The sequence below is a fragment of the Lathamus discolor genome, chromosome 4 (genome assembly GCF_037157495.1).
Source record: "Lathamus discolor isolate bLatDis1 chromosome 4, bLatDis1.hap1, whole genome shotgun sequence".
In the NCBI taxonomy this organism is placed as follows: domain Eukaryota; kingdom Metazoa; phylum Chordata; class Aves; order Psittaciformes; family Psittacidae; genus Lathamus; species Lathamus discolor.
This window is the reverse complement of record NC_088887.1, coordinates 121522732-121539672: the sequence shown is the minus strand read 5'-3', so window position 1 is coordinate 121539672 and position 16941 is coordinate 121522732. Positions and strand designations below refer to the sequence as shown.

General features: G+C 39.8%; 1 protein-coding gene across 2 annotated transcripts in view; it reads left to right on the top strand.

Moving 5' to 3' along the window:
- Positions 1 to 16941, top strand: part of DLG2 (discs large MAGUK scaffold protein 2) — a 1029196-nt gene that overhangs the window by 125554 nt on the left and 886701 nt on the right. Inside the window, exons 1-2 of one of the 2 annotated variants that reach the window (XM_065678819.1) lie at positions 31 to 84; positions 4197 to 4339. In XM_065678819.1, coding sequence (XP_065534891.1) covers positions 75 to 84; positions 4197 to 4339 — 153 coding nt within the window. In that variant the 5' untranslated portion in view covers positions 31 to 74. Of the gene's footprint in view, positions 1 to 30; positions 85 to 4196; positions 4340 to 16941 lie in introns of those variants that run through there. The other variant, XM_065678826.1, reaches the window with a different exon arrangement.

The window sequence follows — 16941 nt, the reverse complement described above, 5'->3', positions numbered from 1 at the left end:
CTACTTCTCTTTGAGGCCTTGTGTAATTTTCTCAGCCAACACTATATGGTTCTTAATGTTTGGTTTGCTTTGAAATGAAAGGAGGTATGAAAGTGTATGTTATTATTCTCTTCCTTTAATCTTTGCTCAAAAGTTAGTCCTCTCAGACCTTTAATCATCTGTCTTTGTCTGAATTCCCTTCAATTTATTTCTGTCTTTCTGGTGCTGAAGTGCTTAGAGATGAATGAGGCATTGTATTGCTTTATCTTATATTTCCTCATTAGAATGCTGGCAAAAGCCTATGGTTGCAGAAGACAGAATGTAGTTTAGGCCAGTCAACATTTTTGCCTTTTCATATTATTTAATCCTTTTGCTATGAGAGTTGTAAAATATTCCTATGATGAATGGATATTTTGGTGCATGTAAATTGGGACAGAAATTCTACTGGAATATTGTTCATAGGGCTGCAGCACCAATCACTCAAAAGTCAGGAAATGGCAGAGTTTAGGCAGCTTGTTCAGCTTTGTCTCATCACACGTTTTTCTTTCAGTGTAGCTGCTGTCTGGAAGAAAAGTTACTCTTTCATGCGATTAGGGCATTGTGTCTTCTTCAGTTCCTATTCTTCACCCAAATTATTTTTGTTTAAATTTCCTTTAAGAAAAAAAGTGTGAGCACAACTCAAATTTGAGCCTAAATAATTTGCATGTATATATATATTTAAACTGTAGTAAACAAAACAATACTTCATGCTGAGAAATGCATCCAGGTTTAGTAAGAGAAAGCACTGCCTGGCATATCTATAAAGGTTAGAGCCTGCTCACTCTTGCATGTGTCTGTAAGAAAGGGGAAGGGCAGTTCTTAGAGCTTTCCTGCAGAACACAGATGCAGTGACATACAGTAACTTGACATGGGCATTTTAAAGTGATACTGATGTATTCTCTACCATGTTAATGTAGGGAAAATGTTTTACCAGTTCTCTTTTGATGGAATAACCCTGTATCATGGTATCTTTAGGATTACTTCATATTAGAATATATAAAATTTCTTGTAAGCAATTCATACAGCAAAATTGATAAAACATTTGTGCTAGGCTAAAAGAAGATCAAGTGGATTTTATCAGAGTAAGTAATCTGCTAAGAAGTAAATGAACAAATTCAGTCAGACTGAAAATCCAGTGAGATTCACAGATGCTTTTAAACAAACATGTCTTGCTTAACAAAATGTTTGGAATGATACAGAGATACAAACAGTTCATCTGGAGAGGTGTTTTGCACTCATCATGCCATTTCTAAATGAAATCTGAACTTGTTTTCATGGAAGGGAAGGAATATACTGCCAAGAAGTACTTGGTACAGGTTTAATTTCGCTAAGATTTTAGCCTCTTTGTTGAATTATCTTCCTGTAAGACTAAACTAGATGACAGATTGGTCATTTTACATGCCAGTTATCATGCTCTCACAACTACTTTTTATGACCTTGGTTTTAAGCTTGATTCTACAACTGCTGGATCCCATCACTTCCTTTGCACCTTCTTCCCCATCCTCAGTAGTATTCAGCCATTTCCCCTTCCTAGTATGATTGCACCTCTGCCATAATGGAGATAACTCAGTAGAGCGGGTTTTACGCAGAGCAAATTACAGATCCTATTTTCTGCTAACCTTGACTGACTGCAAGTTGCTGGCTACCCTTGTTCCATAGAAGTGGCAATTTTAGCTTATGGAATAACAAAGCAACTGACTAAGTGAATCCTCTGTGCTTTCTTCTGTAACCACGTAAGTACACTGAAATGCTTTCCTCTGCGCACCAGTGATCATTATTCTAGTGAAAGCAACCCACGGCCTCCTCAGAATAGATAAGAGCCTCTACAAAAAGACTTGAGGTTTTGATATTTATTTTGCACGCGTGCATACACATGCAAATGCGGCTCTCGCTTTACTTTTATTGAAAACACTAAGACAGTCTTTAAAGTTAGACCAAAAGCACTGTTCTGCTGTTCCTTGACTGGCTACTGTCAACCCAGTTAATACCCTGATCATGACAGCTATGCCAGCTGAATGCCACTGCCGGAGGGCAAGTTTTAGTTTCTTTCTGCAAAGTATTTATCTGGAGATAATTACATATTAGCCTGATATGTTTTACTTGCAGTTGCAATACAAATTGACCTGGCATCGAACCGTATATTACAACTGTTTGCAATTGCGCTATGATAATTCAAAATGACTGTAAAAAATTCCCCCTTCGAGAATGGTGAAATTTCCATTCTCATTGCAACTGTGCTATAGATTTTAATTTTAAAAGTAGGTCCTAGTTTTAATTCCTGGTGAAATTAAATGTTCTTAGAAATATGAAATCTAAATTCTTGCAAATGTATATGTGAAATAGAAGTTAGTATCTAGTGCCTATGGATCACCATTATTAATGTTAAAATTTCTGATTTTTACTATTGTACATGAGAAATACAGTACATAATAAGTCAGAAAGTTGTAAAACGAGTTAGAAGAAAAGTTCATTTCAGTAGTTACTAAAGAGGAAAGAGCACCTCCTAGAGATCTGGCCAAAGACTTAAAGTGAGGATGAGCACAGACCCAGTTCACTAGTTTTGGCTGGTCCTTGAAAGATGGAGAAAACCAGGATACCTCTGCTGTGTGCTCCCCTGTGCCTCCTTCTGCTCCTTCAGTCCTGCTTGCCACGTGCTATCTGATTCAGCCTCTCATTGTGAGAGAGCATGTAACAGAGAATGCAGATGTACTTCCACAGTAGGTTATTTATTATAGTTACAGAACCAATGCCTTCCTGTCCCAGATGTGAGATCTGACCCTGTCTGACAAAATCCTTGGCTACCTTTGAAGTCCAGACATGATCCCAGTATTTTCCTCTTTGCCAGGCAGGCTCTATCGCTAATGTTGGAAGATTTCTCTCTTCTTGTTGAAGAAGCTTTCATGGGGAGCATACTCTTTACTTTTAGGCATGTTGGAGCATCCTGGGGTGCTCTGGCTCCTTATAGTCTCAGGTATAGATTCATCACATCTTTGATTCAGAAGTGTTTTCTGATTTTCTGGTTACCTTGGGGCTAGTATTAATTCAGTCTAACTTAAGGTAACATGCAAACTGAACATTTCTTCACAAAACAGTAAATAAAAAGCACAGTCACAAATGTTGATGAAAGACATTGTGTATGCACAATAACCTTGAATCCTCTTTATAAGTTCTTCACTTAATACCAGAAAGATTTCTCTGTTCCCTTTTCTGCTTTCCTGACACTTAACTGTTCAGGGTCATGCTTTCCCACACTCTTTATGCCCTAAGTAACACTCATTAGAGAGAGCCACATATTGAAAGCATGGTAGTCTTTATGAACAAACCTCCCTTTGAAGCCCCAGTGGTTATCCAGGTAGCTGTAATGTTTCTCTCTTCTTTCTTATCCAGGAGAAAGTCCATTGCTCTTGATTAAAATAATGTGATTTTCTTTGGTGAGTCAGATATCTCTTAGACAATGTGTCACCTCCTGTTTGTGAGTATTTGACTAAAAACTTCTCATCCCAGGGAAAGGAAGCACCTTTTTTTTTCCTCTCCTGTCATTACATGGACAGCTTCCAGTTGAAGGTGTTTTTACTGCTGGATCTTGTTTATCTGTTCATAGCCCATGGAAATCAGTGTGATAAAAACATCCAAACAGGATATTAAGACCTGGCTTGCTGATTACTCTCAGTTAAACCACAACATTAACTAGCCAATTCTGATTGTCAACACGTTGAAGTGATGAATCCACAAAGTCTTCCTTCAAGTTGTGCATCCTGCTTAAAAGTATTCCCAAAGGCACCTGCAGATAGGGCTGGGAGGAGTGGCTGATGTGTCTGGGGTGGGTGTTAGCAACCAGCATCTCTTAGGGTATTTTACATCTGCAAGTTTCTAGTTTATCAGTTAAAACTATCAGTGACTTACTTCTACCTGTAGACGGGTTTGTTCTACCTATATTGCTCAGGAGTGCATGTTTTTACCTATTTATTTATTTGTAAAGACCTCTTTAAAATGGACTGTACCTCAGGAATCTCATTGACATTTTAGAAAACAATTTTGCATAGCAGTGTGTACTGCTAGAAGTGTAATACGTGTTTATCATTATGATGACAATCTGTAAGTATATATCAGCCAAAGAAAACCATGGGGGATTCAAAAGCCAACATGTCAAGTAATCTTTTACTTGTTCCTCTTTACAGATATTCAAGAGTTTTATGAAGTGACACTGCTAAATTCCCAGAAAAGCTGTGAGCAAAAAATAGAAGAAGCAAATCAAGTTGCAGAGAAATGGGAGAAGACAACATCTGCTACAGACCATGAAAATCTGCAGAAAAACCAAGAGGTAATTTAACAGATTAAGAATTAGAATATATATGTGAGACATCTCAAGCCTGTGAAAGGCCATGCAATGATTTATAATATTGAAAGAATGTCCGTAATTTCCTGGGACTGACATTGGGCTGAACTTTTCCATAACCCAAGTGCACAGAGGTGCCAACCAAAATGGTCTCTCTATGAGGAAGAGATATCTAGAAGAAGCTTATCCACCTTTGCTTTTCTTCTGTAGCCACTGGAAGGATTCAAAACCTTTCTTTGTCACCACCAGCTCCAATCTGCCTCTGTCTGCCTCCAGATTATCATTAACTAAATTAGCAATCTGAACTAATTGCTTCCCACCATGTTTGTACTTCAAAGACAAAACAAAACCCACAGAACCAAGCAATGAATTGCTCTGTTCTTAAACAACGAGACAGAAATAGAGTGGGCATGGTCTGCAAACTGCAAATCTCCAGACCAACATCAAAGACGAGGGAAATGTATAAAAATTTCCATTGTTGTTATGTTAAGAAAGGAATTTCAAGTTTTAAAAGTTGTTCCAAAGCACTTCCCATATAGGCGTGACTATTTTCAAGAACTTTCTTCTTTCTTAAAGCTGTAAAACCAGAAAGAAATTGCGATTCTACATGACATCTTGCATGTGATTCTTAACAAAGATAGATCAGAATTGCAGGCAGGTAGAACAAAACTCTTTGAAGGAATGAAGAAAGTTATTATAAAAATTAATTAGCAAAAGAAACTTGCAGAATTAATGAGAACAAGCATTCTGATTGAGTGAAATCAGAACAAATGAGTCTTAACATAGGATATATCCCATGAATGATTTATCAAGTCCCAGCTTGAAGACACAGCTGGCTAATCTGCCTTTTTTTCCACAAAGCTATATGCTTTAAATGGTGGAAGGACATTCCAGCATGTTAGCCCTTGAAGCATCTGGCAAAGACAGTGGATCACAGACTGTCTTTTCATTGCAGCCTCATGAAAGTATTTGACCCTCAACCACAACTTCCTTAACCTCATTACTGTCTGAGAGGTGTGCTGCTGGTTTCGTCAAGGGGAATTTAAACTCCAAATTCTATGCTGTGAATGGGAGAATATATAGGGCTAACTCCAAACTTTGTTTACATTATGAAAATGATGTTCTGATTTAAAGCAAAGCAATAGAAAACTATTGCTTAGAAACTAGAGTATCCATTTCAAGCCAAGCTGTGGGCAGTGAGAGTCCACGGTACCCTCATTGTCAGATTTGCTCTGTATCCATATATTTCATCAGTGTAATGAGAGCACAAAATGTTTAGTCCCTCTGAAAATCATACTTTTATAGGCTTTAAGGGTCCAAATGCAGGCAAAACAGACTGGAAGTGTAGGCTGTTGTTTTTTCCCTTTCAACAGCACATCATATTATCGGCAGTTCCGAGTCAGAAGTGATTAGTACATACGGAATGTACCAGCTGCTGTACAAATCTGAGAGAGTGCTTTGCTTTCTGTGACTTTTCTTAACTGAGTGGTTTGTAACAACCTCATGCTAGTTCTTACAGTGTAGTGGGATGGGATTGTCATAAATTGAGAAAGATGAAAAGCTCATGATCCATTCTGTAATCTCCCATTATTCTCAGTGGGTGCCTCTGAAGAGAAACATCTCCCAGACTCAGAGTGTGATTTTGAATGGCCTTTGCAAAAGCAAATGAAGTCGGGAATATATGAGCTCACCACATGTGAACCAGAGACACTGGCATCCAGGTTTTTAGCATGAGTGACACCATGTAGCAAAGCCATGGCTACAAACAAGAGAATTAACAAAGCATGTTGGGGTTTAGTGATAACAACTCTTTTGTTTTGTTTTTTCCCCATTTTTTTTTACTTGCATCCCTCTAGTTAGACTCTATACTGCTCAGGTGTTGACCCTGAAGAAGTTCCTGGTCCTCATGAAATTGGTAAATGTTTTGGTATGACCTATCCATCTAAACATCGCATCCTTGGTATATTTTACTCCACCATTAACGGCTTTGGTCATTCAAATGATAAGTGATGTCAGTGTTTCCAGATGCAAAATGCAGTGTTACCTATGATCAGACTATTGCTTTTCACCCTGTACAGGAAAATATATGTGGCAATGTATCTGCAAAGATATAAATATCATAGACCAAAATAATTTCGATGGGTGGGTGTTAGGGTTGACAAAATCACTTGACAAAATTCAACTTAAATTGGTGGATAGTTTCAAAATCACTGTAACAATGTTTGGGGCAAGTTTGGTATTCACTAAAATTGTTTACTAAGTGCTACCTGTGAAGACTTGCTTTTGTTTTACGTATATTATACAGCAAGCAGGGAATGTGACATATCAGGTAAAAAGTGAAAAAGTCCAACTAGTAGGTGTGATGTGGGAGATCCAGAAAATAGCTCTGAAGAAAACCTGAACAAATCTTGTTCATTCTCTTGCCCAAGGGCAGATCAACTGTATTTGAACTGTTCCTGACATGTTTGTCTAACCTGTTCTTTAAAACTTATTCCCTCACTGATAGAAAGTCTCTCCTGACAAGAAAGTGGAGTTTCTCTAACTGCAATTAGAACCCATTAGTTCTTCAGTTTTCAGTAGGCTTGGAGAACAGTTTATTCAGTCCTGTTCCAAAAACTGCTTACACGTGTTTAATCACATATAGTGACAGGAGCTTCCAGCTTCTGTCTTTCTTTCTCTCACTCTTTCATAGAATCATAGAATAGTTCGGGTTGGAAAGGACCTCAAGATCATCCAGTTCCAACCCCCCTGCCACGGGCAGGGACACCTCACACTAAACCATCCCACCCAAGGCTTCATCCAACCTGGCCTTGAACACTGCCAGGGATGGAGCACTCACAACTTCCCTGGGAAGGGAAGGTTTTAAAATTACCTTTGTGACCTGCTTTTCCTCAGCAGTGTTGTCATTGTAGCTAATCACAGAATAGTTTGGGTTGGAAGGGACCTCAAAGCTCACCCAGCTCCAACCCCCTGCCATGGGCAGGGAAACCTTTCCCCTAGAGCAGGTTGCTCCAAGCCCCTGTGTCCAACCTGGCCTTGAACACTGCCAGGGATGGGGCAGCCACAGCTTCTCTGAGCACCCTCTGCCAGTGCCTCACAATATGCAATGTGAAGAACTTCTTCCTAATATCTAATCTCAGTCTCCCCTCTGGCAGGTTAAAGCCATTCTCCCTTGTCCAAAGCCCCTCTTCAGGTTTCTTGTCGGCCTCTTTAGGCACTGGGGGCTGCTCTGAGGTCTCCCTGGAACCTTCTCTTCTCCAGGCTGAACAAGTCCAGCTTTCCCAGCTTGTCTCCCTAGGGGAGGTGCTCCAGCCCTCTGATCATCTTTGTGACCTACTCTGGACTTGCTCCAACAGGCCAATATTCTTATGTCGGGGATCCTAGAGCTGGAAGCAGTATATGCCCATGCAACAATGGATGTTGGTTCATAATGACAAATATGGTCTTTTTTGGGAAAGAAAATATTTAGTTGGCTTCAACTCTTCTCAAAGGAGCTGTACTTAGAGGTATGAAATATTTCAGTTTCCAAAACAAAAAGCTTTGTGTCACTGTGGAAGACAATTAGTTTTGATAGCACAGGCTATATATCTTTCTATCGCCATGTACATAGAGAATTTCCTGGAAACTACTCTGCAAGTTTATTTATTAATGAAAATACTAACTCAGGATTTGGAGACAGCAGGCTAATTCCTTCCTATTCTGGGTACTTCTTGAAAGACTGTGAGGTTTGAGAAGAGGACCTAAGAACTGAGTCACAACAGGGAACTGGGAATTAACGTTGTCTGAGGTATCTTACCATGTCCAGGTATTGCCTAAGGACTGCATCTTGTGGTGTACTGCTTGGGAGGAAACTGATGTCCAGGATTAAGGTCCACAAAAACCAGAACACACTTATAAACTAACAAGTAACGAATTCCAAAAAATGGGGCAAGATGTCATTCCCTTAAAATCTGCCTCGTTAAGATAGATGTAGATACCTTATCCTGATTAAGGTTCAGAATCATGATTGCTTTTCTGTGAATAAGACCATAGCTAGACTTCTTCAATGTGTATAAAAGCACTGCTGATACAGTTTTCCTTAAGAAGAAGCTATTTGGTTAGGGCATTTTCAAAGGACCTGGAAATCCATATTCGGCTCCCTTCTTGACCAGAGAGGAGCTGATGGTGCTTCTCTTCTCACACACGAGAGTGCACTATGCATTATGCCGGCAGGTATTATTTTGCATTTTCTTGTTGGGATGTTGCCAGTTTATATGGAATAATTAAATATTTATTGAAACAGAGTGCTGACACGTGACTCTGTAGCCTAGAGCTTATAACTATTACTGCTCGGGCAGTTTTTCTCTTCTTTGGCATGCCCAAGGATGGAAACCTCTGTCCCAAGCAAGTATTCTAACATCAGTTTTGAAAAATCATAGATGCAAAGTGCTTATCCTTGTTTTCCTTCAACTCTTATCCACCTCCTCATAGTCACTACCATGTATATTCAAGTCTGGAAGGGAGAGAATATACAAAAGATTAAGAACCTCACTCCAAATGGCTGGTAGGAAAGGCACTGTAATGGGATCCGTACATTCATTCCTCTCAAACTGTATTTAGGGGATTCAGGATGCTGTGTCCAGTGGAGGGTTGCTGACACAGAGGAGGAAGTGTGTTTGGAGATCACCTAACTGAGCAGGTTGTGAAGGCATGCCAGGAACATGTAGCTTGTGGATGCTAACAGTGCTTAGACATTGAGCTGATGGGTATGGACTAGATGGGCTCATTTTGGGAACAACCAAATGCCAGATAGCTACCTTGAGAACACGGCTGTGGAGAGATGCCACTGCAAAGATAATGTGTCACAGGAGTGTCTGAGGAGCTCAACTATTAAAGTGAGTCATTTCAAATTGCAGTAATGAAGCATCTGCATTGATTTAAACCAAGCAACAATTATCTTGCCCATATAGCCATGTACCTGGCTTCCAGCAGGGCCAGGAGCAGATGCTCAAGGAAGAGTAAGAAAAGGGCAAGCCTGTATAATGGGTGCTTTAGCTGTTTTACAAGTCTCATCTTAATTTGTTTGGCCTAAAACCACAAAGTGCTCAGTGCTGTGAAACTCAGCATTACCTTATTTTATAAACATTCTGTATAGTATTCACTGCAGCTAACATGCTGACTGGGGATGTGCCCAATTGGCTGCTGAAAATCATGAAGCCAGGGCTTGTATGTGCCAAGAGCTTCATTACTTCTTCGGACCAGCATTCACAGCTTGAAAGCATGTTATTGAAATTAGGGCTCTTAAATTGTCCCTGTTGGAGAGAGAAGGCTGATTTCTTTTCCCTCCTAGGGAATGTGAGGTAGGGATTCAGCTGGAAGTGGGTTAAAGTTGGGTCTTCCACTGCTCAGAAGAGTGCTCTCACACTCTGAAGTTCCAGATGAGGCTGGGGAAAAGGTACTCTCCATTTCTGCTGTCAAAGCTTTGCAATTATGAAGCTGAATTAGTGGGTTACTGGAGTCTGAGAGTGTGTGTGCAGGTCTGAGCCCAGATCCTCAGCTTAGCAAATGGTCACTTTCATGGGAAAAAGTATTCTTCCCTCCCAGTACTCTGCATTGGGTTGAGCAGCCACTACGTGAAGAATGACTCACTAAAATGGTGTGTACATAGACACAATTAAAACTGTGAGATGCTCAGAAAATGCAGTAATGGAGAACATAAAAGAACCTAGATGGAGGTATCCATCTGGTAAAACAAAAATTGAACTGCACTTTAGCTATGACAATAGTAACACTGCTTAAAGCTACAGGCTTGTGCTCAGCTCCAAGCATTCATTAAAAGACATAAATTTACCCTTGTTTTAACCTCTATTTTTCATTAGCTTGGTCTCCAGTGCGACTTATTTCTGGTTAGCAGTGTTTTTCCGTTCAGATGGAAAGTTGAGGTGAAGGAAAAGAACACTCTGCTCTTATGCTTACATTTAAATCTGGTGGCTGGAGGTCTGCTTGTCCCAGTATCATAGCATGAAAAGACTATTTACTTATAGGGCATATGGTGCAGATACTTTTAGAATACTGAATGAGAATCATTTGCAATTACTGTGCAGGTCTGGTCATCACACATGCACAATCTACATTCAGCACAGTGTGGTATCATTGCTTTGAGGTGGTCCCCAAAGATTCTGGTTCTCCGTTTAATTCCTGTTGTTCCATGCATATCTTATGTTTAGAGGCTCATTTTGCAAAGACAGTCAATTGCAGCATGCAAAATGAAGACTCCTATTTCTGTTTGCTTCAGGAATGTCTGTTCTCCTTGTACCCAGCTATTACAAACATTGCAATTACTTCTCTGTCCTTTAAGTGCTGGCTTGTTAAAAGTTCCAGTAGTTCCCTTTACTTAAAAATCTCCTGCCTGGAGCAATTAACAAACCATTAACCTGTTGCACACTAACAGCTCATCAGAAAAAATGTGGCCCCTCAAGACTCTTTTATACATCCCTATAAAAATTCAGGCTCTTCCCTGGATTTTTGTTTTCTTTGTTTGTAACTGGGTACAGCTTAATTTGTTTGGTTTACTCCCAGGAGCCAAATCGCATTCTGTTTAAGTGATTATACTTAATATGCAAGAGTCATTAGGTATGATCAACCGTAATGTTTAATTAGAAGGGTTTAAAACTTTCGGGTTTATGTGTCTGTTTTTTCACTAGATTTAGCTCCTACAGTATACATTTATCTGATCAAATGGAGTTTTTGTCTGTGGGTTGATTTTGTACCAGAGCCAATTCCCACATAATTCTGTTTGGCATTAAGTTCTCAAGAAGGCAGCAGTCTTTTTAAGGGGTAGAATATAAGTGACATCTTGGTTTGTGTTTCGTTAGTTGTGTTCCTTTTGCACCCAAAGATGTGTAGCAACCATAACTAGATAATTGTTTTAACGATGATGCTGAAACTTAGCTTCATGTGTTTTTTAAATATACAATAACTCTGCAATTTGATTTTGTATGCTTTAATAAGGCATGCTTTGCTTGCAGAGATTATTTTATACACTTGCCTTCTCAAATGGTTTGACTAATGTTTAGAAATGGGTAACTGCAAAATCACTGTGTTATTAAAAAGCTTATTTATAACTAGCTGCAGCTAAATGTCTTACCCATACTGGGTATCCATGCTGGGTGTCTATTTATAAATTGTTATTTATTCTGTAGCTTGTCAATAACTTGAGTGCCAGCGCATCTGCTCAATGTCACTGTAGAGTTGCTTCTGAGTGTGTTTTAATATGGTCAGGCCAATGTTTCCATTCTAAACCAGGTTGCATAGATGCAGAACAGTGTCATCCTTTGGACAGAAGTGCTCCAGAGTGCAGAATTCTGGCCTCCACATTGCAAATCCCTACATGAGAGTTTTCTGCTTAAGTTGTGATGCTGAGAGCAGGGAACTGTTCGTGTAGTGCCACTCTCTAAACAGAAAATTTCTGTCCCACTGGGCAAGTCTTGGAACCAGCCATCGTTCTGATTTTGCCATCTTCTTGTGTTTGCTCAGAATTAGACATGCTCGCATACAAAGCCCTTACCTTTGTTGCCATTCACTTTTATTTCAAAACCACCACTGTATTGGTGTGCCTTGCTCAAGAGTTTAGAGAAATCACTGGTCTGATAGGTCCCTTCTGACAGGGAGATTTGATTTTGTTTAGTAATTGTTTCTGTAGTTTAATAATGGTTTTCTACTGACATTGGTGGGAGGGGGAACAGAACTGGGATCTCTGCATTAAACAAGGTAAACCAAATCAGCAACACTGAGTCACATCCACCACAGCAGGTTTGTGTATATTTATTTATTTGCTTTTCACATTTATATAATATGCCTATCAAATAACCTCTAGGCAGTTTTCTGACCTGCGATTTGTTATTACATCTACAAAGGATGGAGAGCAGGCCAGGACAGCTGCTAGGGACCAGAAACCATAATTTTCTGCAATGGAAATATGCTTGAATATTAACCAGCATGCACAATTAGCCAAACTTTTAATTAAGCAATGTGTCTCTATTGTGATAAGCATTGAAGTCAGACTGTTGTGTAAATCCCAGTCAAGGTCAAAAATGATAGAGCTTGTGGTTAAGGGTACCAGGAAAATATCACTTAACACAAATCTCTTGCAATTTTAACATAGTTTTTTCTGAAATAATTTTTCTAAACCTTGACATGTTTTAACAAAGACACACCAGAGTAATCTGAGAAAAATATCTTCATAAAAATATCAGAATGTCCCAACAGGCTTCTACCACAAGCTAGCAATTCCTCCTAAGAGTATGTGATGTAATTCATTGGTTTTAATAAGACTGAGAAGTCATGTTTTAACCACCTGCAAAAACAAATATATCAACTCTTAAAAAATATAGTTCTTTGCCCTTATGAAACTGTAAGGGATCTGCAACATTGATATTCAAGGATGAATGTTCTCTAGTTAAGCTCCATTCTGAAAATACGTGGAGCTTTTTGTTTCACTTACATGTTTATTAACACTGATCAGTCACCAATCTGAGCAACTGAGCAAGAGAATTCATTGCTTTCATATGCCAAGAACCAAGGTCTCCATAGAGAGGTTTAGGAACCCATTATATGTTTCTGCTGTCTACCAATACTTCTTTATCAAAATGATTCTTCAATAGTTCCCAAGAATAAAGATATCACCCAAAGACTTCTGGACCATATAAAGATCACCCTGGGAGTGATTTCTTAGATGCATGTATCTTTGTTCAGTAAGATAAATACATATAAACTGGGACAGGTATTTGCAGGTTTTAACAAATAGTGAATACAATCCCAAATGTAACAACCTGGGAAACTAAGGGGAAACTGTCACCTTCAAAATATCGTTTATCTCCATGTTTTTTATATATAATACAGTTACAAATAACATGACTAAACTGACAGAACTATGCGTTTTCAGCTTGTACATTTTACATGTTTGACTGTGCTTAACTATCACCTGTGCCACTTTAATCTGTAACAGGTTATAATGAAAACTGCCTCTGGTTTAGAGATGAGGCAATTTACTGCCATTATAACATTTAGATCATGAATAACACATTTGTCTAGACCTTTGTGTACTGTGAAGGAGTGAATTTCACCCTTAGCCATTCTCTTCCTTCTTGAAAAGAGCCTTTAGGAACATGTTCCTTTTTAATTCTGTAATCTTGATCCATTTACCCATCCAAATGTCCTTCCATAGAAATTAGTTTCTGGGTGTATTTCTCTAACCTTGTTTTCCTTTGTTAACTTCCACCTTTCCACAGTCTTGACACATCTCTATTTGTCTTACTTTTAGGGCCTGTCATAGCCTGTCTCTTCTCTGCACGTCTGTTCTTGTACTTTAGCGATTGAACTCCGCACCTGCTTTCTCAGATCTTCATGACACTCAGTTGAGGAACTTTCCTGGTACTACCACCTTCAGCATGCAGGAGCTCTGCAGGAAGAGCTGTGAAACTATCTCATTTCATCTTTAAAATTGTCTTTTGTCCCAAAAGAGAGGTTATTGCAGCCATAGCAATTGTTCCTAGTACGATGATCTCCTGTTGATCAATGTTGCCCCGCTATTTGCTCATGTTTCTCCAAATTCTGTTGTCTTGAACCAAAATGGACAGTTTGAGGGAGCAGGTCCACCATGTAGTAGCACACAAGAGATATAATCAATGGCTGACTATCCGCAGCCTCGTGTCTCTATGAAGTGCTTATTCCCCCCCAAACCCAGAAAACTAGTTTTATAGATGAGTTCTGAAACTGCATTTTGAATGCATCTTCAAATATCTCATGCTTAAAAAATGTCAGGTTAGCTGAACTTCACTTTCATCAGCCTGCATAGACCTGCACAATGCAGATGGGGACAAATGGTTGAACCCAGTAAAGGCTGTGAATGATTTCAGCACTGTTCCAGCTGCTGCTTGGCTGAGATGTATGGCTGCTTCTGCTTTTGTGTCAGGAGGTCAGCCTTGTTACCACATAGTTATAACCCCAATAGTGGTGTTCAGTTCATTGTTGCAGCTGCATAAACTTTCTTCACTGAAAGGACAAATCAAAGTGATGGAGGTCTCCCTGGCCCTCCAGTTCTTTGCAGAAGTGTAGTGGAGCCTACCTGGTGTTCAAAAATGCTGTGCCCTGTCCCTATGTATTTGGGAGTTTTGCTCAGCACTTTCAGGTAGTGAAGCTGTCTCTTTCTAAGAAGAGGCAGGGCAAACAGCTGCTTTAAAAACTAGAACAAAAATAAATGAGGAGTAAAAGATGTAGTGGGTCTGTTGTGCGTTTTCTCAGAAGATGGCTTTTGAAACTCTGGTGGAATCAACAGCGGTAACTTTTAACTGGTTATTGGTTTAATGAACCAGTAAAAACAAGTTTGATGTTTGTGTTTTGGAATTTCACTACATTGGGGAAGGACTGAAGGGATCTGCTGAGAGATTTTGGGTTATACATTGCATCAGACTGGTATCTTCTCTCACACATTTTTTCGTGTTGTGGTAGCTTGTAGAAAACCAGAGGTAACAAAACAAACTGAGGAGTAGGAAGGTTCATGACAGATGCATGCCTCCACTTATGCAATCAGTGTTCTTTTTTCTTGACAGTAAATGCTCCCAGGGTACCCAACGGCATCTTTGCTAGGTCAGCAGCAAGCCTGTAACTAGAGCTTTCAGTGTTCAGAATGCTGACTATATTGTTGCCTGAAACAGTCCATCTGCAGTTATGGATGTATTTCTGAATGCTGTTTCTTAATTCAGTGTCACTTTATTTCTTAATTGGCTTCTTTCGTTTTGTCCCACTTAGGGAACAGGCTTTGCACACACATATCTTTGCAGTCACAGTGGACACTTCTGTTACTTTTGAGGATTAAAATTGTCATATATTGCTCTTAATTTGCAACTTGAGATGATTGTCTGACCTTTAGATGAGGACCAGAAATCTCCCTGTGTTGGTACTCAGCTCTATGGAGAGCCATCACAGAAAAGGGGGGACTGATCTGATGTACTTGCTCAATGCTGAGCAGAGGGGACTCTTTATAGTGAACAAATCCGAGAGACTTGTGCCCACCTTCACAGTGTTTTGTTGCAGCTCAGCCAAAAGAAGACAAAGGCTTGGGTTGTGTTTGTGAATTGTGATCATGTTTCTGGTCACAGGTATATAGAGGAAGATTCCTAGTGATCCATAGCTAAGAAAATAGACACTGTGATGCTTCCAAACTTGAACGTCATTGATTGCAGATATTTGTCTTAATAGAAACTGCATTTCTTTGCCAGTAGCTTTTGAATGTGTAATAATAGAACCAGCCATCACTTTTTTAGGGGCACCTTTTGTGAACCCTGTTTTACTAAGGATTGTACAAAAAAGAGTCAAGATGATGATTTTGCTTAATTTCAGGCTTGTTTATAAGGTAGTGAAATGTGTTGTTATCCTGGTAGTAGTAATGTAATAGGTTGTAAAGTTGGGCTACTGTTGTGGTTTAACCCAGCAGGCAGCTAAACACCACACAGCCACTTGCTCCCTCCTCCCCTCAGTGGGATGGGGGAGAGAATTAGGGAATATAAAAAGTAAAACTTGTGGGTTGAAGTAAAGATAGTTTAATAGGACAGAAATGGAAGGGGAAAATAATAATGATAAAAGAATTAAAATATACAAACCAAGTAATGCACAATGCAGTTCTTCACCACACACTGACTGATGCCCAGCCAGCTCCTGCGCAGCAGCCCCTGGCCGGCTTTCCCCCAGTTTATATGCTGAGCCGACATCAAATAGTATGGGAGATCCCTTTGACCAGTCGGGTTCAGCTGTCCTGGCTATGTTCCCCCTCAGCTCCTTGTGCACACCCAGCCTACTCGCTGGTGCGGTGGTGTGAGGAGCAGAAGTCCTGGACTTAGTGTAAACACTGCTTAGCAACAACTAAACCATCACTGTGTTATCAACATTATTCTTATCCTAATTCCAAAGCACAGCACTGTACCAGGTACTAGGAAGAAAATTAACTCTATCCCAGCTGAAACCAGGACAGCCAAATATAAAGAATAGCACGCAGAGCTGTGTGATGTTGACGTTAACAAACATCAGTGCTTCTATGGGGGTTCTGAATGCAAGCACAATTGCAGACAACTTTAGTGTGAAGTGCTGCAGAGTCAGAGACAGTTTTCATGAGACTGGATTTATCGCCTCATCCAGGGTCCCCTTCTGATAGGGTCACCTGAACCTCAGTGTCAGTTTGCTATTACAAGCTCACTCGGTTTCCTCTGGTAAAGAACTATCAGCGCCAGCTGCACGTCTGGAGACTTCCATGTCCCTGTAGGGACTATATGGGCTGGATAAGGTATTATGCATGGAAGAAGCATTATATGGACTAGGAGACTTCCTCTCTACTACCCTTGGCATTGTTTGGTATATGAGGCATTTGCTCCTCGCAGGATGCAGTTGACAATGGTGCTTGTTCAATGCAGTTAGAGCTGCCCTTACACTTTTGTGCTTCTATAGCCACAAGCTCACAAAAGCTGAAATCCCTGTATGGTCCATAATTTTAAATAACTTTGGACAGTGGCTAGTGTTAATAGCCTTGGAGTCCTCATATGAAAACACAGGGTTCT